We start from the raw sequence: 22,653 nt of genomic DNA, 5'->3' as shown, positions 1-22,653 counted from the left end.
CCGCTCTGGACTTGGCATTGGCAACCTGTCCAGCCTCCCTAGTCCTTACCTTCTCCAGCCACTCTGGACTCGGCATTGGCAACCTCTCCAGCCTCCCTAGTCCTTCCTTCTCCAGCCGCTCGGGACTGGGCACCAGCAACCTGTCCAGCCTCCCTAGTCCTTACCTTCTCCAGCCGCTCTGGACTTGGCATTGGCAATATCTGCCGCTTGGCCTCCTGCTCTAGGGTTAGAAGCATGTTCCTTTCCTTGAGTAAGACATACCTATACAAAAGAACATAGACCTTGTGAAGGTATTCTGTGATTATGTTAACAAAGTTGTAATTTCTGACATCAAAAATAATTATCTGTACTTGAAAAGTACTTAGGGGCGACGTGCTGTGGCTCATGCCTGTAATCCCAGAACTTTGGGGGCTGAGGTGGGAGGATTGCTTGACCTCAGGAGTTCAAGGCCAGCCTGGGCAACACAGCAAGACTCCATCTCTACAAAAAATTAAAAATGTAATTAGCCGGGCATGGTGGCACACACTTGTAGCCCCAGCTATTTGGGAGACTGAGGCAGAAGGACTGCTTGAGTCTGGTAGTTCAAGGCTATAGTGGGATATGATCACACGACTACACTCCAGCCTGGGGATAAAATGAGATCTTGTCTCAAAACAAAAAGTCATATTAGAAATCTCAGTATACAGAATATGATTACAAAGAATAATCCTTTATACATAACCATCTTTGCTTATCCATTTGTTTAATAAACTTTCCATGTGCCACATGTATTAGGTGCTCAGGGAATTATAAAGGGGCATAAAACATAAAATCCTAGCCCTTACATTCCAAGTGAACAGTAGAGAAGGAGATGGAAGACAAATAACATCTACTATTTATTATACACCACACAATGTGTTAAGCATTTTACATACACTTATTTCATTTAGTTCTCACAACCACCTTCTGAGGTTGGTACTATTTCCACTTACTAAATGAAGAAGCTAAGGCTGAGAGAAGTAAGGTATTCTGGGTCACACAAGTAATTCAAGATTCAAATCCCTGACTCTCTGTGTACAAAATCCATTCTATTTTAATTCCACCGTACTGCTTCTGAAACTGTAATGTGGTGAAGCATAGCTAGTGGGACAGATGATAAGCACCAGAAGAATTAAGTGGGGGAGATGAGAAACATCTCTTCCAGCTAAGATGATCAGGGAGAGATTCACAGAGGAGATGGAATATATGATAGGAGGAGAGCAGAGCAAACACAGTCAAAGGCACTGAAGCAGCACAGCTAAAGTGAAGACAGATTTTCTGAATACATCTGTTTGAGAATAAGAGTTGGGGCCGGGTACAGAGGCTCACTCCTGTAATCCCAGCACTTTCCGAGGCTGAGGCAGGTGGATCACTTGAGGTCAGGAGTTCGAGACCACCCTGGTCAAAATGGTGAATCCCCGTCTCTACTAAAATACAAAAATTCAGCCAGGCATGGTGGTGTGAGCCTGTAATCCCAGCTACTTGAGAGGCTGAGACATGATAATTGCTTGAACCTGGGAGGTGGAGGTTGTAGTGAGCCAAGATCATGCCACTGGCATTCCAGCCTGGGCAACAGAGTGAGACTGTGTCTCCAAATAATAAGTAAATGTCTACTAGAGTGTCTAGGCAGGTAACAATGATGAAGGAAGCAGACATGGTGAAAGAACCACAGGGCAGGTGAGAAGTGGTGTGTCCCTGCTCCATCCAGAAATGGCAGCTGTTCCACAGACCAGCCAAGTTGTTGCCATGTAGCAATGCAGGGCCAGTGTTGCCAAATCACAGGTCACATTATTCAAGAGCAGACAGAAATATTATTTTTTGTGTGAAACTTCCCAACTTAAAAAGCAATTATGGTCCAAACAAAACGTATCTTTGGGCGAAATACAGTACATTAAAATTCAGCCCTGTCTTAAATCCTCTCAACCCTCTCTAATTCATCAGAGCCTGCCAGAAAAATCTACCTAAATTCTCAATTAAATGCACCCTCCAACACACTCTTCCAAAGTAAATAAGCTAAAGATTACAGACCCTGAAAATATAATAAAAAGGAGAGAATTCTAAATATAATCAATGGCTGGGCGACGTGGCGTAAGCCTGTAATCCCAGCATGCTGGGAGGCTGAGGTGGGAGGATCACTTGAGCCCAGGAGGTCAAGGCTGCAGTAAGCCATGACTGCGCCACTGCACTCCAGCCTGAGCAACAGAGCAAGACCTTGTCTCAAAGAAAAAAAAACAGCAACCAACTGTTCCCTGTTTCATTTTATTAACTGACTGAAATTGCTAGTATAAAGGTTAGTAGGACTAATGTAAGATACAGTAAAATTTCCAAATCCCCAACTACTTGAGAATTGTGACATTTGTCATTAACCTGTCACATAAAAATTTTTCATGATCTTAAGCATCAGATTCATCATCTATAGTACTATTAACACAAATCGCTTTACTCAATTTCTTACATCAAATAGATTTAGTTTTTACCTCATTGGTACACTGTAACTACTTCAAACGTCTAGATGTTAACGTATTTAGTATACTTACCAAAGTTTATGTAAATCTTCATTACTTTTGTTCCTTAGTTGCTGACGGGTCCATGCTGCTCCTATTAAAATGACAATATATAACATGAAATAATATTTCTAGCCCTGTGCCCTTTGGCAAATTATTGAAGCTCTCTAAACCTGTCTAAGCCTGTTTCCTTATCTGTAAAATATATAATTGCTTTCATATAGTATATAACATAATGTGTAATTAGGGATAAATTAGGTAACATACAAAAATACTATTAACATGACTGGCAATAGCATTAAAAAAATGTTAGCATTAGTACAGAATGTATTTTCACACCTTAATGACAAAATATGTTATGTCATTATAAATTAACTTTTTGGCCAGGCCACGGTGGGCAGATCCCATGAGGTCGGGAGTTCGAGACCAGCCCGATCAACATAGAGAAACCCCGTCTCTGCTAAAAATATAAAATTAGCTGGGCATGGTGGTGCACGCCTGTAATCCTAGCTACTCAGGAGGCTGAGGCAGGAGAATCGCTTGAACCCGGAAGGCAGAGGTTGCAATGAGCCGAGATCATGTCATTGTACTCTAGCCTGGGCAACAAGAGCAAAACTCTGTCTCTAAATAAATAAATTTTTAATTATCACTAAAAAATAAAATCTAAAATAAGCCCTAAGCCTTACTTTAGTTAATAATTTCAACCTGTTCCTTTTCTAACCATCTTGCCAATCTGCCAAGGAACAATTAACTCAACTATTATATTGTCCTTTTAAATTTCTCTAGGGAGCAGTCCCAAAGGAAAATGTAAAAGGAATCATCTAAATAATTCCTGAACTGGATAAATAATCCTAGAATGATTGGGGGGAGTTCAATAAATATATTGAATGCTGACCAATCCAAATATCTCACCAGATTTTACTTTTTCTTGCCCCCAGTTTTTTGGGTCATCAAAAAATTCTTCTAGTCCTTTCCTTGACAATGTGGTATGAAGGAATCTACACTGGTGAAAGGATGTCACATTTGGTGTACTTTTAGGCAACAAACTAAGAAAAAACCTGCAATTGAAAACATACAAACAAGTAATTAAAGTTTCGTAATATCTTGATTTTATAAGCAATATACATTATCATAATAAACATAACCATTTGTCATCTATAATGTTTTAAAAAGCTATTTGGGGTTTCTGCATAAGAATTAAATTGTTTTTCTTTTTTTCTTATTTAGAGACTTATTTTTCTTATTATGTTGCCCAGGCTGCTCTCAAACTCCTGGGCTCAAGTGATCCTCCCACCTTGGCCTCCCAAAGTGCTGGGATTACAGGTGTGAGCCACCATGCTTGGCCACAATAAATTTTGAAAATGCTTTAGAAAGTATTTTTAATATTGCATTATAGAAGCTGCTACCTTGTAATTTCAGGTATATTGTATAAAATATATTTATACAATTATATTTTAAGGTAACATTTTTGGGTCCTTCTTACATTGCTAATGGGTGCAAAAGCAGATAAAAAGAGCAGTCAATTTTGCAACATGTGGGCTGGGCATGGTGGCTCATACCTGCAATCCCAGAAATTTGGGAGGCTGAGGTGGGACAACCCCTTTGAGCCCAGGAATTCAAGACCAGCTTGGGCAAGATGGCAAAACCTCGTCTTTAACAAAAATACAAAAATTAGCCAGGCGTGGTGGTATGCACCATATAGTCCCGACTACTCGGGAGGCTGAGGTGGGAGGATGGTTTGAGCCTGGGAGGCAGAGGTTTCAGAGAGCTGAGATCACACCATCGCACTAGTCTAGCCTGGGCAAGTCAGTCCCTGTCTCAAAAAAACAAAAATTAAAAACCCCCATAATTTTGCAACATGTATCAAACACTTCCTCCTTTAACTCAGTAATTCTACATCTAGAAATTTCAACTGAAGAAATTATCACAGATGGGAATTTATAAGTTAAGATGTGTATTAAAGCACTATATAGAATATCAGGTTTTTAATTATGTAAATGTGCAGCTGAGAATGGTTTAAAAAATTATTATGCATCTGTATGATAAATTTTTGTGCAGTAGTTCAAAAATCCTGTTTTTAAAAAATAGATAATGACCTGAGGAGATGATTTAAAACTAAGTAATGAAGTATATCACAAGTATTGTATCCCACCAAAAATATTCAGCCTAAATCTAATCATGAAAACAATCAGACAAATCCAAATAAAGAAGAGAGATTCTTAAAAAGCTAATCTCATCAAAATGTAAACATCGAGAGAGAGAGAGAAAAAAAGAATCTGTTCTGGATTAAAGGAGACTAAAGAGTCATGGCAACCAAGCAATAAATAATGATCCCTCACTGGATCCTGAACCAAAAGAAAGAAAAGAGGCTGGGTACATGGCTCACGCCTGTAATCCCAGCACTTTGAGAAGCTAAGGCAGGTGGATCATGAGGTCAGGAGATCGAGACCATCCTGGCCAACATGGTGAAACCCCGTCTCTACTAAAAAATACAAAAATTAGCCAGGCGTGGTGGTGTGCGCCTGTAGTTCCAGCTATTCAGGAGGCTGAGGCAGAATTGCTTGAACCCGGGAGGCAGAGATTGCAGTGAGCGGAGATCACGCCACTGCACTCCAGCCTGGGACAGAGAAAAGCATCAACTCAAAAAAAAAAAAAAAAAAAAGAAAGAAAAGAAATTACTAAGTTACCAGGACAACTGAGGACTTTGGACTATTTGCTAGGTAACAGTAGTGTAATAATAGAAGCGTATCAATATTAAATTTCATTGGTGTTGATCATTGTACTGTGGTTAAGTCAATGTCCTTGCTATTAGAATATATATGCTGAAGTGTCATGATGTTTTAAATTCTGACGTTTCAAACAGTTCAGAATAAAAAGAAGATGAATATAAAGAGTTTTTTTTTTTTAACGTGGCTACTGGTTAACAGTTGTGAAGACTATATCGTTATTCTTTTTACTACTCTTACAACTTTTCCGTTGGTTTGAAAAATTTTTAAATGTTGAGAAAAGAACAGTAGGGCACAAAAATGCAGACATATAAATATGGTCCTAATTTCATTTAAAAATTATATATATATGTATATATGCAAAGTTAAAAAAAGTAGAAAATTTGTTTATCTATAGGGGTAGAATTATTGTTGATTTTTGCTTTCTTCAAAATACATCATCACTCCATTCTCCAAAGTGACTGAAAATGAACATATATTCATCTTTTGATAATTTAAAACGCTAAATTATTTCATTTACAAGGAAAAATGATGATGAAGTAGGAGACAATTGATTCAAGCTCACCACCTTGATCAAGTTATAAACTCTGAGCTCTGTAAAATTAAGAAAAAAAAATGCTTATCTCTGAGGGGAGTGTAATAATAAACCAACGCACAACAGATGCTCAATAACTGCTTGCGCATTCAAGAGCAAATAGGCTGCTTCCTTTTTAAAAAATCTGACCTGCTCTACTATTTATAAAATTCAACTCTACAGACAAACGCCAGTAAAAGGCAGGAAACCATACACGCTGAAGTAAAAAATGGTCTCGCTCTGTCCAAAAGAGAGTTGTCTTCCACCTTGAAATAATGAACACCATTTTGTGGATGCTTCTTTCTCACGCCTGCAGGGCGACTTTCCACGCATTTGCTATTTTCATTGTAACAAATCCTGTAAATACAAATATCTCTTCTTTTTTAATCCATCCAAACCTGACACAGACTTGGGTATCCTAACAAAAACATCTTCGGTGAAGTTTTTCCCACCATCCCAAGAGGATGCTTCTGTACTTACAGGTTTATTTACTTCAACACATGCTGGACATCTACAAACCCTATATACTGTCTGGTGCACAGCTGGCAGCAACAAAACAAGGAAGGAATGGAAATGTCGGAGGTGGGCGACTTCTCCTAGGTCACTCCTCACCGGCTCTGTCACCCGGGCGGCCTTTCCATTCTTGAGTTGTTCTCGGCATCTCGGCAACCAAACAAGATTCAAAGTTGGAGAGGTGGGCAAACTGACTTTATACATCACTTACCCTGTGCAGGCAGGGACCTGCGGAGTTAGTAACGACCTGTACGCCTTCAGGGCGGCTGAGACTCGCCTGCAAATAAGTGCCAAACCGGCGGCAGCCATGTTTTCGCAGAACTAGGCACACCGCGTTTCCGCCGACGACTGCGTCACTTCCGGCGTCCCCAGCCTACCGTGAAGGGAATAGAAACACGCTCTTGCCCTCACTTAAGATGGTCACCTTCTGCCTTTGTCCTCATTGGTGAATTGGCTAGCTCAGCTTCCGTGACCCGCCCCTCTTCTTCCTCTTGCCCGTAGTAGCCATGGCGGCCATGAGTTTGTTGCAGCGGGCTTCCGTTACGGCGGTGGCAGCTCTGTCTGGCCGCCGCCTCGGCACTCGACTCGGATTTGGGGGCTTCCTCACTCATGGCTTTCCGAAGGCTGTTGGTGGGTGCTGGCCTTGGGAGAACGGGCGCGAAGCGGGTGCGGGGCGAGAGATGGGAGGACGCTGCCAGGGTGACCTTGGTGGGATCCGGAGGGAGCAGGGACAAACGGTGGACGTGGGGCTTGAGACAGCGATGGAGCACGAGCTGTATGCGGGGTTTTCCTGAGTAGTCAGGTCGGTCGCGTTTACGTTATGAGCATTTATAAAACGTTGTTATTCGCCATCCCAACCGGTGCTAATTTGCGGATGAAGCTGAGGCTAGAAAGGTAGAGAGCCGAAACCTGTATCTCTAGGGCACCAGCTTATTGTTGCGTTCCACCTGCCCAGCGGCTGGGCTCTAGTCCCACGGGTGCGAAATCATGTTGCGGAGAGGCCCACCTCATCAGCTCTTGGAAACTGCGACCTTCAGAACCTGTAACGAAGGAAGCGAAGTTGTTTAAGGACCTGCTGTATGTGGTTTCGCTTAAAGTCACAGTTTCCAAGAACCTATCAGCGACATCGAGTGTGACTTGTGAACAGTGTTTCTGTGAACATGGATGTACAATGTCTGTTCTGAGACGCTGCTTTCAATTCTTCTGGCTGTATCTGCAGAAGTGTAATTGCTGAGTCATACGTGTCATGGGTGTTACTGGCTGGGACTGGCTTCGTGAGTGGTAAAAATTTACCAAGACAGTCATAGGTAAAGAGGGGAGATTTGTTAGAGAAAATAGGAAGATAACGTTGCAAGAGTACAGCGGGCAGCACAGCAGAGAAGGGGCTATCTGCAGAGTGGGCGTGGGAGGGCTTTTATAGGGTCTTACCAAAAGGGCTGTGAGCAGAGAAGATGTGCAGGTAAGGTCACTCTTTTGGGCTGTGTGCTGAACCAGGTATTTGGGAACAGGATGTTGTGCCAGTGGGTTGTCTGTGATTGGCTGTGTCTCAGAAGAATTGCCCTCCCCCCACCCGGGGCCCCTTCTTGCTTAGGATTCCACAATGTGGTAATTCGATTTTTAAGTTTTTGAGACGCCCCCTTGCAATTTTCCTTAGCAGCAATACCATTTTACATTCCTTTGTGTACCAACAGTGCACAAAGATTCCAGTTCCTCCATGTTCTCAGTCGCACTTGTTATTTTCTGGTTTTTTGATAGGAGCCATTCTGATGGGTATGTGATGGTATCATTGTAGTTTTTATTTGCGTTTCCCTAATTAGTTTTGTTGAGCATCTTTTCATGTGCTTCTTGGTCATTTGTATATATATCTTTTTTTTTTTTTAGATGGAGTCTCGCTCTGTTGACAGGCTGGAGTGCAGTGGCGCGATCTCAGCTCACTGCAACCTCCACCTTCCAGGTTCAAGTGATTCTCCTGCCTCAGCCTCCCGTGTAGCTGGGACTACAAGCGCATGCCACCATGCCCAGCTAATTTTTGTATTTTTGGTAGAGACAGGGTTTCTCCACGTTGGCCAGGATGGTCTCTATCTCTTGATCTCATGATCCACCCACTTCGGCCTCCCAAAGTGCTGGGATTACAGATGTGAGCCACTGCACCCGGCCTATATCTTCTTTAGAGAAATGTTTATTCAAAACCTTTGCCTATTATTTATTATTTTCTTATTTTTTAACTTAACTACAAGGTTAAAATGTACATTTTAACCAATGTTGCCGATGCTGAACTTGAACTCCTGGACTCAAGCAATCCTTCTGCTTGAGCCTCTCAAGTAGCTGGGACTACAGGTACATACCACTCTGCCAAGCTATTTGCCTATCTTATTTGTTTATTTGCTTGTTTGTTTTCTACAGGGTCTTGCTCTGTCACCCAGGCTGGAATGCAGTGGTGAAATCAGAGCTCACTGTAGCCTCAGGTGATCCTCCTGCCTCAGCCCCCTGGGTAGCTGGAATGACAGGTGCACACCACCACACCTGACTGATTTTTTAAATGTTTTGTAGAGATGAGATCTTGGTGTGTTGACCAGGCTAATTTCGAACTCCTGGGCTCAAGCAGTTCCTCATCTCAGCTTCCCAAAGTGCTGGGATTACAAGCATGAGCCACTGCACCCAGCCTATTTTTAAATTGGATTGTTTGTTTTTTTGTTGTTGTTGCATTTTATGAGTTCTCTGTGTTCTGATATCCCTTATCAGATACATGATTTGCATGTATTTTCTCCCATTCTGTGGGTTGCCTTTTTACTCTGCTGATAGTGTCCTTTCATGCACAAAATTTTTAAATTTTCATGAAGTCCAGTTTGTCTACTTTTTTGTCTGTGCCTTTGGAGTCCTGGCATTAGCCTTCTACAAGTTCCTATAGCCTCATCTTTCCTAGAAATCTACTGCTGTCATGCTTTTCATTACCCTCTGTAAACCTTTTCAGAAAATAAGCAGATAAAGCTATTTTACTTGATTAAATTCTTTATTAGACATCAAAGATCATGTAATTCCAGAGATGAGCTAAGTGCTCCCTTCAGCTTCAGGTAAATTTAATTTTTAATTGAAGACTGATATGCATAAATGATGTTTTTAAAAAATGTGGAATATTAATATGGATATATAAACAGAGTGCTGTGGAGTTAATCCAGACATAGAACAGTTGGCGTTTTAACTGAATTACGGGGATAGTTTTAACAGGTGGAACTGGCAGAAAAGTAAAGGTTGAGTTTTTTTTTTTTTTTTTTTTTTTTTTTTTTGAGACGGAGTTTCACTCAAGTTACCCAGGCTGGAGTGCAATGGCGCGATCTCGGCTCACCGCAACCTCCGCCTCCTGGGTTCAGGCAGTTCTCCTGCCTCAGCCTCCTGAGTAGCTGGGATTACAGGCACGCACCACCATGCCCAGCTAATTTTTTGTATTTTTAGTAGAGACGGGGTTTCACCATGTTGACCAGGATGGTCTCGATCTCTTGACCTCATGATCCACCCGCCTCGGCCTCCCAAAGTGCTGGGATTACAGGCTTGAGCCACCGCGCCCGGCCTCAGGTTGAGTTTTTTGATTGGATATGTGACTCTTGGGGTAGGTAGGTGTTGGGAGAAAAGACAAATAAAGGAAAGTTGGGACCAAACTGAGGGAGGGAAGGACTGACCACAAAGCCAGAGTATCTTGTGTTGCAGAAGAGCAGTATCAGGAGTGTGTTTTAGGAAGACACTTCTGAATATTGGATGGCTTATGGGGGATATTGATTACTTAGGCCAGTAAGGTAAAGAGGGCATGGAGTGAAATGGAGAGTTTAAATCCTAGAATCCAGAGGACTTGGCAAATGAGGGATAGATGCAAGGAAGATAACAGATTTTTATCCAAGGTAATTGAGAGGGTGGTGCCCTTTACTGGGAATGAGGGAAAGAAAATGACCGATTTTCACTTGTCTCTTTTTTTTGAGACTGAATCTCACTCTGTTGCCCAGGCTGGAGTGTAGTGGCATGATCTTGGTTCACTGCAACCTCTGCTTCCCAGGTTCAAGCAGTTCTCCTGCCTCAGCCTCCTGAGTAGCTGGGATTACAGGCCCGGCTAATTTTTTGTGTTTTTAGTAGAGATGGTGTTTCACCATCTTGGCCATGCTGATCTCGAACTCCTGACCTCAGGTGATCCGCCTGCCTTGGCCTCCCAAAGTGCTGGGATTACAGGTGTGAGTTACTGCACCCGGCCCAGTTGTTGTCTTTGACACACAAAAAGTTCCTACATTATCTTATTCAATTTTATAAAAATCAGAATCGGCAAAGACTTAATCACTTTTCTGAAACCATTTGCGTTTTTAAAAATTAGTTATTGAAGGCTTAGGCCTATGAAATTAATTAATACTTAACTGAGAAATTTCAGGCTTTAGAGAGCAGTGGAAGATGCCTATTTTTGGTGCTAGGAAGATCAGTGTTCCAGAAATCCTGGTAGTCACCTCACTGTAAGCAATGTTCAGCCTAATATTTTAATTTAACTTTTTTGAGGGGGAATGGTCTAGCTGTGTTGCCCAGGCTGGCCTCAAACTCCTGGGCTCAAGCCATCCTCCCATCTCAGCTTCCTGAATAGCTGGGATTACAAGCACACACCGACATTCCTGGTTACACAAACAAGCACACGCCGACATTCCTGGTTACACACTAATATTTTTAGATTTCAGCAGATGGTCTTACTACATCAAAAACAAATCATGAAGGCTCAAACATATAAAAAGAGTTAAGTGCAAGCTGATTGTGGTGGTGGGTGACGTAATCCCAGCTATTCCGCCAGCCGAGGTGGGAGGGTCTCCAGCCCAGGAGTTCGAGGCCAGTTTGAGTAACATAGCAAAAAACCTTGTCTCTTAAAATAATAAAAAGAGTTACATGCTATGAAATATACTTCGAAACAGTTAATAAGTTATCTAGGATGTTTAATGACATGACTAATTGTTCAACAATTGGGTGATTGTGTGTAAAGAAAGAGCAAGCAGTTTACATGACTATGTGCATTAATATTGCCAGAGTACACTAGACCAAGCTTTTTGTTATATTTTCCATGTCAGTTTGTAATTAGTATTTCCTAAAACCACATATAGTTGAATCTCTCTCGTGGTTGTGAGTGTGTGTGTCTGATTGAAAGGGAGAGTTAGGGAGTACACTGTCTCTTCTGAGTAAATGTAGAAGGCAAGATCTCCTGTCAACACTTAATTTACTGAAGAAATGTGGATTCAACAATATTTATGGAGCATCTCCCATGTGAGTGACACTAAAGGGTACTGAGAATACCTGAATAAGACAGTCCCTGACCTGATGGCATTTAACAAAATAATTAGGGTTCGTGCTCCTTGCTCCAAAGAAAATAGTCAAATGCCATTAAGGGGAATAGTGGGAGGCCAGCTTTGGATGAGGTGATCGGAGAAGACCTTTCCCAGGAGGTGACATTTGATCTTCACCCTGAAGGGTGAGATGTGGAAGCAGCCTTCCTAAGAACCTAGAGAAAAGCATTTCAGGCCGAGGGGAAACTAAGCAAAAAAGCCCCTCTAAGGTGGGAAAGAGTTCTTGCAATTGGAAGGAAACCACTGAGAGAGATGAGTCGAAGCGTGTGCCATTTTATTCGGAGAAAGGTCATATATTCTGATTCTTTGAGGGGAAGAACCTTAAAATCCTCTAGGCTAACCCCTTGTTTTATGCTAGTCCTTATTTCATCCCATTACTGATGCTTGAATAACTCTTTAATGGAGAATCGATGGTGGGGGAGTCCAATTTTATTTTCAGCCACTGAAATTGTTAGAAACTTCTTGTATCCGTTGGGACAAAAGTAATCTCGAGTTTTGCCATTACTTTCAGTTGCAAAAACTGCAATTACTTTTCCACCAACCTAAATTAAGCTGCAAATAGATTGTCCCTTGAAAAGAGTATGCTCTTGAATCGACACGTTCTGCAGGTGTAGTCAGGGGATAAGGGACAGGGAAGATCATCCTGTTTTGACCCTGTACTTTGAGGATATCAGATTAAGACTGAATTGGTCTTCGGCTTTTTTTTGTGAGCAACTAGATTCCTGGGCGTTCCAGGCAGGCTTTCCACTTACCTTATTAAATTGAATCCTTTTAGATTCAGTCTTTTGTAATGTGTTAAAGCCTCTCTGAGGATCCCATTTCATCATTCAATGTCTCAACCACTCTTGTAGCAGTAGCTTTGCGCGTCTGAGACTTAACAAGTCAGGAATGCTGTATCTCCCTCATCTAGGCCTTTCATGAAAACCTTGATGCCACAGGCTTTTGAGAGCTTCCTTTGGCAGGTTACGGCACTAATTAATTGGTACCTTTTGGTTACAGTCAGTCAGTCAAGTACCCATTACAAATTTCTCCAACTTGCTGCTTCTCTCAGCTTAAAATGTCCCTTCCTCCCACTCCCACCGTCTTGCCTAAATAGGAATTTTCTTCTGGGCCACCGTATCCTGTTTCTTTCCCTTGTTGCCCTTATAGATTTGTAATTATTTGTGTGATGTGTATTTCTCCCAGCAGGATCTATATGCCTTTTAGACTGTATCTAGGTCTAGCGTGGGGTCTGCACATAGCATGCACTGAAGTATGTATTGAATTAATGAGTACTTTGTACTGTCATCCAACCCATTTTCATCTAGTCCAAAAAAATATTCTGTTATATATCTTTCAGACGATTTGCTGAAGTCCATACTTACTTTGTCAAATTCTCATTTTGTTATTTAAAAAGCCTTAGTAGTATAAATTATGTGTGATAAATTTATGCCAGTTTCTAATTCTCTTGTGAATCAACCTCCTAAACTCACTGCAAGCTGCTGCAGGTGTTACCAAAATTAAGAAGATAGCTCCTGCTTTCGAGATATTTATACTTAAAAGTGGCAGCAGTGAATGCAAATATACATTTCACAATAACGTAAAGTAATGCAAAAGTAGGAAAGGTTGTGGATGGCTGGGAAGAATGTTGGCTTCTTGGAAGATAAGATGTTATCTGGGCCTAACAGATTTCAGGAGGGGGACGGCATTCCAGACGTGAAGCATGAACAGAAGATTCAGATCATTCTGACATCTGTTATGCCTGAAATTCCTTTAATGGGAAATTAAAGTTTTTTATTCCACAGTGACTCATATAAAAAATATCCTTGAGAGTATATTTTGTAGACATAGTGAAAACATAGGAAACTTCAGTTTCTTGGTAATAGATAGATCCTTTCCTGCTCCCAGTGGAAAGGCCTCGGAATGCCATAGTGATCCTTCTAGAACTTCAAGAAGAAGAAGAATGTAAACAGAGGATCCAGAAGTGAAATTTGGCCTCAGTTCATTTCCAGCAAGGCTTGATTAAATTCTGTCAGGGAGGAGACTTGAAGAGGATATTCTTAATCAATGGATTACCGTGTGATTTTCGTCAAGATATTGAAGAGTGTGGAGTTTTGTAACAAGTTCAGATTCCTGCTAGTGATTTGTTGAATGAATACTGCTGGTCCTTTCCATCTATTTTGCAGTGTAATAATACATATAATGCAGATGATGTGTCATATGAAGTGGCATAATGGAAGAGTTGAAATTAAATGTGTTTCTTTTGTAGCATTAGCAAATATTTGTTGTACAGGAGACACAGACTAGCAGCTAAGTGTCTAACCTCTCTGCCCACTACTGAAACAAATTCAAATGATTTTTTTTTGTTCTTTTGAGACAGAATCTCACTCTGTTGCCCAGGCTGGAGTGCAATGGCATGACCTTGGCTCACTGCAACCTCCACCTCCCAGGTTCAAGCGATTCTTCCACCTCAGCCTCCCGAGTAGCTAGGATTACAGGCACCCGCCATCAGGCCTGGCTAATTTTCGTATTTTTGTAGAGATGGGGTTTTACCATGTTGTCCAGACTGGTCTTGAAATCCTGACCTCAGGTGATCCACCCACTTCTGCCTCCCAAAGTTCTGGGATTATAGACATGAGCCACCATGCCCAGCCTAAAATGATTATTTAGATATTTCTTTAATTTTGAATTAAAATGAGGAAAGTTATAGTTTAGAACAGTAGTTCCATCTTTGTTTAAAGATATCCTATCTGACCTCCCTAATCAAATTAAATGTTTTAAGATCTTAACTCACATTAAACATCTATGAATGTATATTTTCTTTTTGTTTCATGTCAGATGGGTAATGTGCCTCCCTCATAACAAGATTTGAGGGAGGCACATCTGACATGTGAGTGTGAAAACTCAGTCATCATGCTTATGAACTACAAAAAGACCCATGTATTTTTTTTCTAATCTGATTTTAACTACTGGAAACAGATGTTCAGTGCTGCAAAGAAAAATTAGCCCTGAGCAATACAATTTGTACTTCCTGGACTGCAGGAAGGATGCTCTCGCTAGCCATCTTGCCATGAGAGTACAATGAGCAAAGGAAAGCAGACATATTTATCCCTTATGCATTTGGGATTGTCCTTACTGCTGTGTCTGATCTCCATTGGCTGGAGCCAGACCTCGCAATCTAAACTAAAACCCAATTGGCTAACAACTTAAAACTTTTCTAAACAGGTAAAAGCAGTGGAGAGCTGGGACATACCTGTGAGCACGTCCAGCACAGATATCTTGGTTAGAGCACAAGGACATAGAATGTACTATGTGCCTGTAAGCATGGCATGTCTAACAGCTACACAGGGAAGGGCTTAACAAAGAGGTAGTAGCATACTTAAGATTTATTCTTTAACAAGAAAAGGAAACTTTAAAAAGGAATGTTTATATTTGCCACATAACTCATAATAAAGCAATATACCCACATGAACCTTGTATAAAAAAGGGTAATTAATATTTTCAGCTCCTGTTCGACACAGTGGAGGCCATGGGAAAAGACTATTTATCATCAAACCTACGGGATTCTATGACAAGCGTTTTTTGAAGTTAGTGGTAAGTTTAAATTTTTTGTTGAATTGAAGTCTTTGCATATAACGGCGGGGGGAGGGACTTTTGCCTCTTTACAAAACATCTTTCATTTTATGAAATATTTTATTTTGTAAATTTGAAGATGCTGAGATTGTAAAGTCTGGTTTGTTACTGAATTTCTTGTTAAATTGGCGAAACTTCCCTTCTGCACAAAAGGATTTACACTAAATGGAGGTAAAACTTGAATCATTTTTTTCTTCTAAAGATTATGAAGTTTTAAAATATAATCTGTGTTCCTGTAGCTAAAATAGTCTTTAAATTACCAAAGAACTTATTGAAGCACTTTTTAAAATAAAGGAGCTACATTATTTTGGGATATGATTTTGTATTTATATGTTGTTCAAGAACATTGATTTCCGAGATAACAGGGATCTATAGTAGTCTTAATTTAGCAATAATATAATTACGTTGCTTACATAGAGTGCTGAGTGTGTATTTGTATCTCAAGGCTGTATAGGAGCAAAGTAGAGACAGAACGTGGGAGCTTGTCTGGACCGTCTGCCACTGTTGATAAAGCTCTGAGTCATCATTTGAGTCCTGACCTTAGAACCGTCTCTTCCCTTGCCCTTCCATTGTGCATCATGCCCTTTTGCATCTCCTTGGCTGAGCTCTTACTCTTCTTGTTATGACCAGCTCAAATCCTGTTTAGTGGTAAAATCCCCCTAATGGTTTTACATTTTTGTTCTTGATATATTATTTTCTTTCATGGCATTGCTTGACCTAAAAGTAAAATCACAGAAATCAATAATTTGATACTGTATGCCCAATTTGGCAAGTTTATTTTTACAAGAAACATAAGGAAATCATATCATTAGGATGATTTCTGTGCGGGGAGAGCTATGAAATGGTCATGAGAAACACTTGTTTATTTTTTATCTTAGAGATTCTACGTTTTCTTGACTGGGATTCCAGTGGCAATTATCATAACTCTGGTGAATGTATTCATTGGTAAGTCATTTCCATCCCCTGCAGCACTACCAAGTTAGAAAAAATTTTAAACATATGTACATTAATATATTTAAAAAAAGATGGCTATTATAATGAAAAGCTCTTTAAATAGTTAAATAATCATAAGCATTGCAGTTTATCTTAAAGTAACCAAATCTTGATCTGAACTAAGAATTTTTTAATCCATCCTAGAACATATAAAATGGAACATATAATCGTCTAACAATAAAAATGTGGATGACGGTAAACATTAGATTTTCATGGGAAATTCTGTTCAAAGTACTTCTAACACCTTGAATCCTAAAATATTTTGTATCGTAGGTATAGGGAAGACCAGAAGGAATAACACCGATTAAATCTTGTTACGGTATATAAAAACAAAATGGGAAACTCATGGAATACCTATAAATAATGCCTTACACAGAGAGGTGTTTTAATATGTCTAACAAATGAATCGATTTTCAACCAGATTAAAGTTAGTTAAAAATATTAGGCATCTTCATTGTTAACAAATTTTTTAAAAGATCCTTTAAAACCACAAGAAGTTGGTTTCTATTTTAATGGTGAAGAATTAATTTTATAAACTCCTCATGCTAAAGTTGAACATAACATTTTTTTCTTATTAGGTCCAGCTGAACTAGCAGAAATTCCAGAAGGCTATATCCCAGAACACTGGGAATATTTTCAGGTTTGTATAGGACATTGACAGTTACATACTGTCACTTCTCTTGTCAGTGCATTAGTTAATATCTTTTTTGTTTTTTGAGATAGAGTTTCACTCTGTCACCTAGGCTGGAGTCAGTGGCGTGATCTTGGCTCACTGCAACCTCCGCCTCCAGGGTTCAAGCGATTCTCCTGCCTCAGCCTCCCGAGTAGCTGGGACAACAAGCGCCCGCCACCACACTTAGCTAATTTTTATATTTTTAGTAGGAATGGGGTTTCACTGGTCTCGAACTGCTGACCCCGTCATCTGCCCACCTCGACCTCCCAAAGTGCTGGGATTATAGGCATGAGCCACCATGCCTGGCCTAGTTAATATCTTAATTCAGCAATTATGATATAGTCAGGGTTTTGTTTTGTTTTTTATGTGTTTTCTTTTTTTTTGAGACATGAGACAGCATCTCACTCTGTTGCTCAGGCTGGATCACCTGAGGTCAGGAGTTTGAGAACAGCCTGGCCAACATGGTAAAATCCTGTCTCTACTAAAAATACAAAAATTTGGTTCACTGTAATCTCCGCCTCCTGCATTCAAGCAAGTCACATGCCTCAGCCTCCCATGTAGCTGGGATCATAAGCGTGTGCTACCACTCCTGGCTAATTTTTGTGTTTTTAGTAGAGACAGGATTTCACCATGTTGGCCAGGCTGGTCTCAAACTCCTGGTCTCAAGTGATCTGCTCACCTCAGGATTACAGGCATGAGCCACTGTACCCAGCCGTGATATAGTTTTATATTTTACTTTTTATATCAAGTAGATACATTTTTTTGCATACTTTTTATAAACAACATGTTTTGGTACTTCATTTTTTTAAAAATCATTTAAAGCTTTACGTTTTTTTAAAAAGAATGATTGCAGTGTGTTCTTAACCTAACAGTAACATAATTTATTCTAAGTTCAATGCCTTAGGAAAGATTTCACCAATATGAATGCTAGCTGTCATTTATTGAGCACCTGTTGCATAGCAGGTACTGTGCTGAGTATTTTAAAAATATTATTTCATGCCATGTGAAAAGTACTATTGTTATTCCCTCTTTGGAGATGAAGAAACTGAGGCTAGAGGAGTTATGTGACCTGTCTAGAGAGGGTCACTGTTTCAGCCCAGGCAGCCTTGACTCCGGAGCCTGCTCTGTCGGTCATTACCCCATACCCCCACTGCTACCAAAATCCAAAATTAATTTCGTTACTTGTTTTTACAAATTTGTAGTGAGATGGCCTTGAATAGAGTATGTCCCATCAAGTTTTATTATCTGAATGAATTATATTTTAAATATAAATCTTAAGGTGAACCATTAAATCTTAAGGCAAAACTTAACAATTAGTTTGTTTTTGCTAACTGGAGCAAAGAGCTCCATTTGTGAATCGGCAGAACCTGGGTTTGGCTCCAGAATCTGCCACTGAAGACACTCAGCACAGTGTGATGGAAAAGCACACACAGCTCTGGAGCCAGCCAGATGTGGCTTAGTCCAGGCGCTGCCACTTACTAGCTATGTAACTTTGGGTAATTCACCCAAATTTAAAATGCGGACAAAAGTAGTATCCGTCTAATCTATTAAAATTATGTTTTTCATATATATAAAGTCGTCGTTACATAGTAGATGTTATTGGTTTATCTAACTGAGGTGGTCATTTTAAAGAATAGTCAACTAGAAAAGCAAAGTATTATTCAGAAATGGATGAATTTTAAATGAATTTTCTCTTGTAGCATCCCATATCAAGATGGATTGTCCGTACTTTCTATGATTGTCCTGAAAAGGATTATGAAAAAACATTGGCCGTCCTTCAGATTGAAACTGAAAAGGCTGAATTACGGTAGGAAAAAAGCAGGGAGGGGATGGGAAAGAAAATCTTTTCCTAGGGTTGCAAACCACCAGAAGAAAAAATTACTAAAACTATCAATATTTCAGCACGATAGGATGCTTTATGTAAATGGATAAAGATACGTACAGGCACAGTGGCTCACGCCTGTAATCCCAGCACTTTGGGAGGCCGAGGTGGGTGGATCACTTGAAGTCAGGAGTTCAAGACCAGCCTGGCCAACATACTGAAACCTTGTCTGTACTAAAAATACAAAAATTAGCCGGGCATGGTGGCGCATGCCCGTAATCCCAACTACTCAGGAGGCGAGGCAGAATAGCTTGAACCCTCAAAGCAGAGGTTGCAGTGAGCCAAGATGGCGCCATTGTACTCCAGCCTGGGCAACAGTGCAAGACTTCATCTCAAAAAAACAAAAAGGGCAAAGATAGGATTAGCTTGTTTGAAGCGAAAATTATAAACTGGTGACAAGGAGACTATTAGGAGATATCTGTCAGATTAAAAGGAGTTCTTTTTTAAATTAAAAAAAATTTTTTTTTTTTGAGTTGGAGTCTTGTGCTGTCGTCCAGACCGGAGTGCAGTGGCACTGTCTGGGCTCACTGCAACCTGTGTCTCCCTGGTTCAAGCGATTCTCCCGCTTCGGCCTCCTGAGTAGCTGGGATTACACATGTGCACCACCATGCCCGGCTAATTTTTGTATTTTTAGTAGAGACAGGGTTTCATCATGTTGGCCAGGCTGTTCTCAAACTCCTGACCTCAGGTGATCTGCCCACCTTGGCCTCCCAAAGTGCTGGGATTACAGGCATAAGCCACCATGCCCAGCCTAAAAAAATTTTCTTTTAGAGTGGAAGTCCTGCCCTGTTGCCCCAGTTGGACAGTAGAAGGATGGATATATCCATCCAATGACATATATAATGCGGCCATTAAAAAGAAAGGGATAGATACTGTCACGGAAAGCAATGTCGATTTTCTTTCTTTCTTATTTTGTATACATATTAAAAAACATACATTTTTCCCCCCTCTTATGGCGCTGAGTTACATGTGTGTTGTTGTTGTTTGTTTGTTTTTGAGATGGAGTCTTGCTCTGTTGCCCCAGCTGGACTGCTGTGGCGTTATCTCAGCTCACTACAACCTCCGCCTCCTGGGTTCAAGAGATTCTCCTGCCTCAGGAGCTGGGATTACAGGCACCTGCCACCATGTGCGGCTAACTTTTGTATTTTTAGTAGAGACACAGTTGTGCTATTTTGACCAGGCTGGTCTGGAACTCCTGACCTCAGGTGATCTGCCAACCTTGGCCTCCCAAAGTGCTGAGGTGCAGGTGTGAGCCACCATGCCCGGCCTGCAGTGCCCGTGTTTTTTGACCAGTCCCCTATTGCTAGTACTTGGGTTCTTTCCAGGTTTTTGCTATTATACATTCTTTGGTGGTGAATTTCCCCCATATTGTTTGCATATTTATGTAACATATCTGGAAAATAAATTTCTGGAAGTAGCATTGATAAGCCAAATAGCATGTGCTTCTAAACTTTGGGTAGATGTTGCCAAACTCTTCTTCAAAACATTGGACCAGTTGTTTTCTTCATCAGTTTCCATGTTTCAGTTTTCTATGTTTCTTTGTAATGGAATTTATCAAACTGAAACATTTTTGCTGATATGGTAATTGAAAAATGTTACCTCATCATTTCAATTTTATATTTCTTTGTAAGGTTGAGTAGTTTTTAAATATATCTATTAGTTGTATGTATTTCTTTTTCTTTCTTTCTCTTTCTTTCTTTCTTTCTTTCTCTCTCTCTCTCTCTCTCTTTTCTTTCTTTCTTTCTTTCTTTTTCTCTTTCTTTCCTTTCTTTCTTTCCTTTCTTTCTTCGTTCTTTCTTTTTCTTTCTTTTGAGACAAAGTCTTGCTCTGTTGCCCACGAGTACAGTGGCCTGATCTCGACCCACTGCAGCCTTGATCTCCTGGGTTCAGGCCGTCCTCCCACCCAGTCCTTCCTAGAAGCTAAGATTACAAGTGCATGCCACCATGCCCAGTTAATTTTTGTGTTTTTTTGTAGAGACAGATTTTGCCATGTTGCCCAGCTGGTCTCAAACTGCTGGGCTCAAGTGATCCACCCTCTGGGGCCTCCCAGAATGCTGAGATTACAGATGTGAGCTCCCGCACCTGGCCATGTGTATCTTTTTCTCTATAGGTTGACTTTTGGCAGTGTAGAAATTTTTGCAACATAGAAGTGTTTTTACATTTTCAGATAACAAATCTGTAATAGTAGCTAATAACTTTTTTTTTTTTTTTTTTTTGAGACAGAGTATTGCTCTGTCTCCCAGGCTGGAGTGCAGTGGCGCGATCTTGACTCAATACAACCTCTGCCTCCCAGGTTCAGGTGATTCTTCTGCCTCAGCCTCCTGAGTAGCTGGGATTACAGGTGCCCACCACCATGCCCAGCTAATTTTTGTGTTTTTAGTAGAGACAGGGCTTTTGCCATGTTGGCCAGGCTGGTCTTGAATTCCTGGCCTCAAGTGATTTGCCTGCCTCAGCCTCCCAAAGTGCTGGGATTCCAGACATGAGCCCCCGTGCCCACTGCCAATACTTTTGAGGACATTTTGTATCAGTGTTTTACTTACTTTCTATGTATTTACTCATTTAATTATTGTCAGGTTTGCCAGTCTCTAGCTTTTGGGATTTTGTGATCTGTGCAGGCACAGCAAAGGAGAGAATTTATCACTTGTTTTGGTGTTAAAAACTGGTAGCTACCTGTATAAGCAACATAACAAAAGTCAAAAATAAGTCCCAAATTTTACTTATAGATATACCAAATATATGCCTGCATAGGGGTTTGTGGAGGGGCAGTATACTTTACATAAAAGTAAAGACTACTGATTGTTCTTCATGGAAATGGCTCATAAAATTTATAATTGGAAGTGCTGAAATCGCAGTCTTGCTCTTTCATTTGTTACAGGTTAAAGGAGATGAAAATACGAAACTTAATGCGTTCGAGAGGAGATGGGCCCTGGTATCACTTTGACACAGTTGATAAGGAACTTATTGATCATTCTACAAAAGCAACTCCTGACAATTAAGCATTTTTTTCTCTAAATACAAAGTATATTCTCTTTATTGGAAAATAAGTTAGTAAATATATTCTGTATTTTTGTTCTCCATGAAAAATAAAAGAGCTTCTGACATTACCGTTTCCCAGTGTTGGTTCAGATTAAAGCTTTTGTTTGGGGGTTTGGCTTCCAGTCCCTGAAGAAGGTTTAAAATGTGCTAATAAAAACTGGAGAGCTAGGAGTTTGTGAACTCCTAAAGCTGCAGCAACTTTGAAAGGGAGTGTTTCGTTTACCTGACAAATGGAAGTTATAGAAGTCTAATTATGTTAAGCACCAGTCATTACATTATTTTGTACAACTGTCTGTACTGTAGACGTCTATATTGAAGGGCAACTTCGGATTTTAAGTTCTATAAAGTACTGAACCAACCCTGTAAAATGTTAACTCCTTAATAAACAGATTTTCAGTAGACGAATTTTAAAGTTTATAATGCTTTCATGTCATTTTTAGCCATATATTCTTTTTAAAACTACACATATATATACACAGACATGTACATACACACACACACGCGCACACACACACGCGCACACACACACACACACACACGCTCTTTTCCTAGATGCAATCTTGGGAATCCCTTAGAGTTTTTGTACACATATTACCTAGTCCACTAGCTAATATGTGTACAAAAAAGAACTCTAAGGGATTCCTGCAGAGATTATAAAATGTGAGTAGAAGCTAAAAATGACTATCATTTATTAGGCATTTACTGTCTGTTAAACACTATATTAAATAACCGCATTTTCTGCCAGGTGCGTTGGCTCACGCCTGTAAT

The 22,653-nt window shown here is 40.3% G+C and overlaps 2 protein-coding genes and 1 non-coding gene across 5 annotated transcripts in view; 1 reads left to right on the top strand and 2 right to left on the bottom strand.

Moving 5' to 3' along the window:
• Positions 1–6,705, bottom strand: part of MRPL47 (mitochondrial ribosomal protein L47) — a 17,579-nt gene extending 10,874 nt beyond the window's left edge. Inside the window, exons 1-4 of the mRNA XM_032298515.1 lie at positions 6,547–6,705; positions 3,435–3,580; positions 2,556–2,616; positions 165–261 (exon numbers count right to left, since the gene is read on the bottom strand). Of these exons, the coding sequence (XP_032154406.1) occupies positions 165–261; positions 2,556–2,616; positions 3,435–3,580; positions 6,547–6,644 (402 nt within the window). The 5' untranslated portion in view covers positions 6,645–6,705. The remainder of the gene's footprint in view (positions 1–164; positions 262–2,555; positions 2,617–3,434; positions 3,581–6,546) is intronic.
• Positions 6,706–6,720: 15 nt separating this feature from the next.
• NDUFB5 (NADH:ubiquinone oxidoreductase subunit B5) lies at positions 6,721–22,302 on the top strand. Of its 3 annotated transcripts, none has more exons than XM_032298516.1 (6): positions 6,721–6,965; positions 15,174–15,262; positions 16,180–16,246; positions 16,873–16,934; positions 18,668–18,774; positions 21,725–22,302. In XM_032298516.1, the coding sequence occupies exons 1-6, from the start codon at positions 6,842–6,844 to the stop codon at positions 21,843–21,845; spliced, it is 570 nt and encodes a 189-aa protein (XP_032154407.1). In that variant the 5' UTR covers positions 6,721–6,841; the 3' UTR covers positions 21,846–22,302. The 3 variants fall into 3 exon arrangements, with proteins under 3 accessions (XP_032154407.1, XP_032154409.1, XP_032154408.1); XM_032298517.1 differs by lacking the exon at positions 6,721–6,965 and adding an exon at positions 9,259–9,292; XM_032298518.1 differs by lacking the exon at positions 18,668–18,774 and having other exon boundaries at positions 21,725–21,790.
• On the bottom strand, positions 14,501–14,604 carry LOC116565087. Its single transcript, XR_004275246.1, has one exon. It is a non-coding gene; the product is annotated as a small nucleolar RNA U13 (small nucleolar RNA).
• Positions 22,303–22,653: the final 351 nt, after the last annotated feature.

The sequence above is a fragment of the Sapajus apella genome, unplaced genomic scaffold (genome assembly GCF_009761245.1).
Source record: "Sapajus apella isolate SASKATOON/1434 unplaced genomic scaffold, GSC_monkey_1.0 scaffold38, whole genome shotgun sequence".
In the NCBI taxonomy this organism is placed as follows: Eukaryota; Metazoa; Chordata; class Mammalia; order Primates; family Cebidae; genus Sapajus; species Sapajus apella.
Note: the sequence above shows the minus strand (reverse complement) of the source record. Positions and strands in the feature narration are given on the sequence as shown.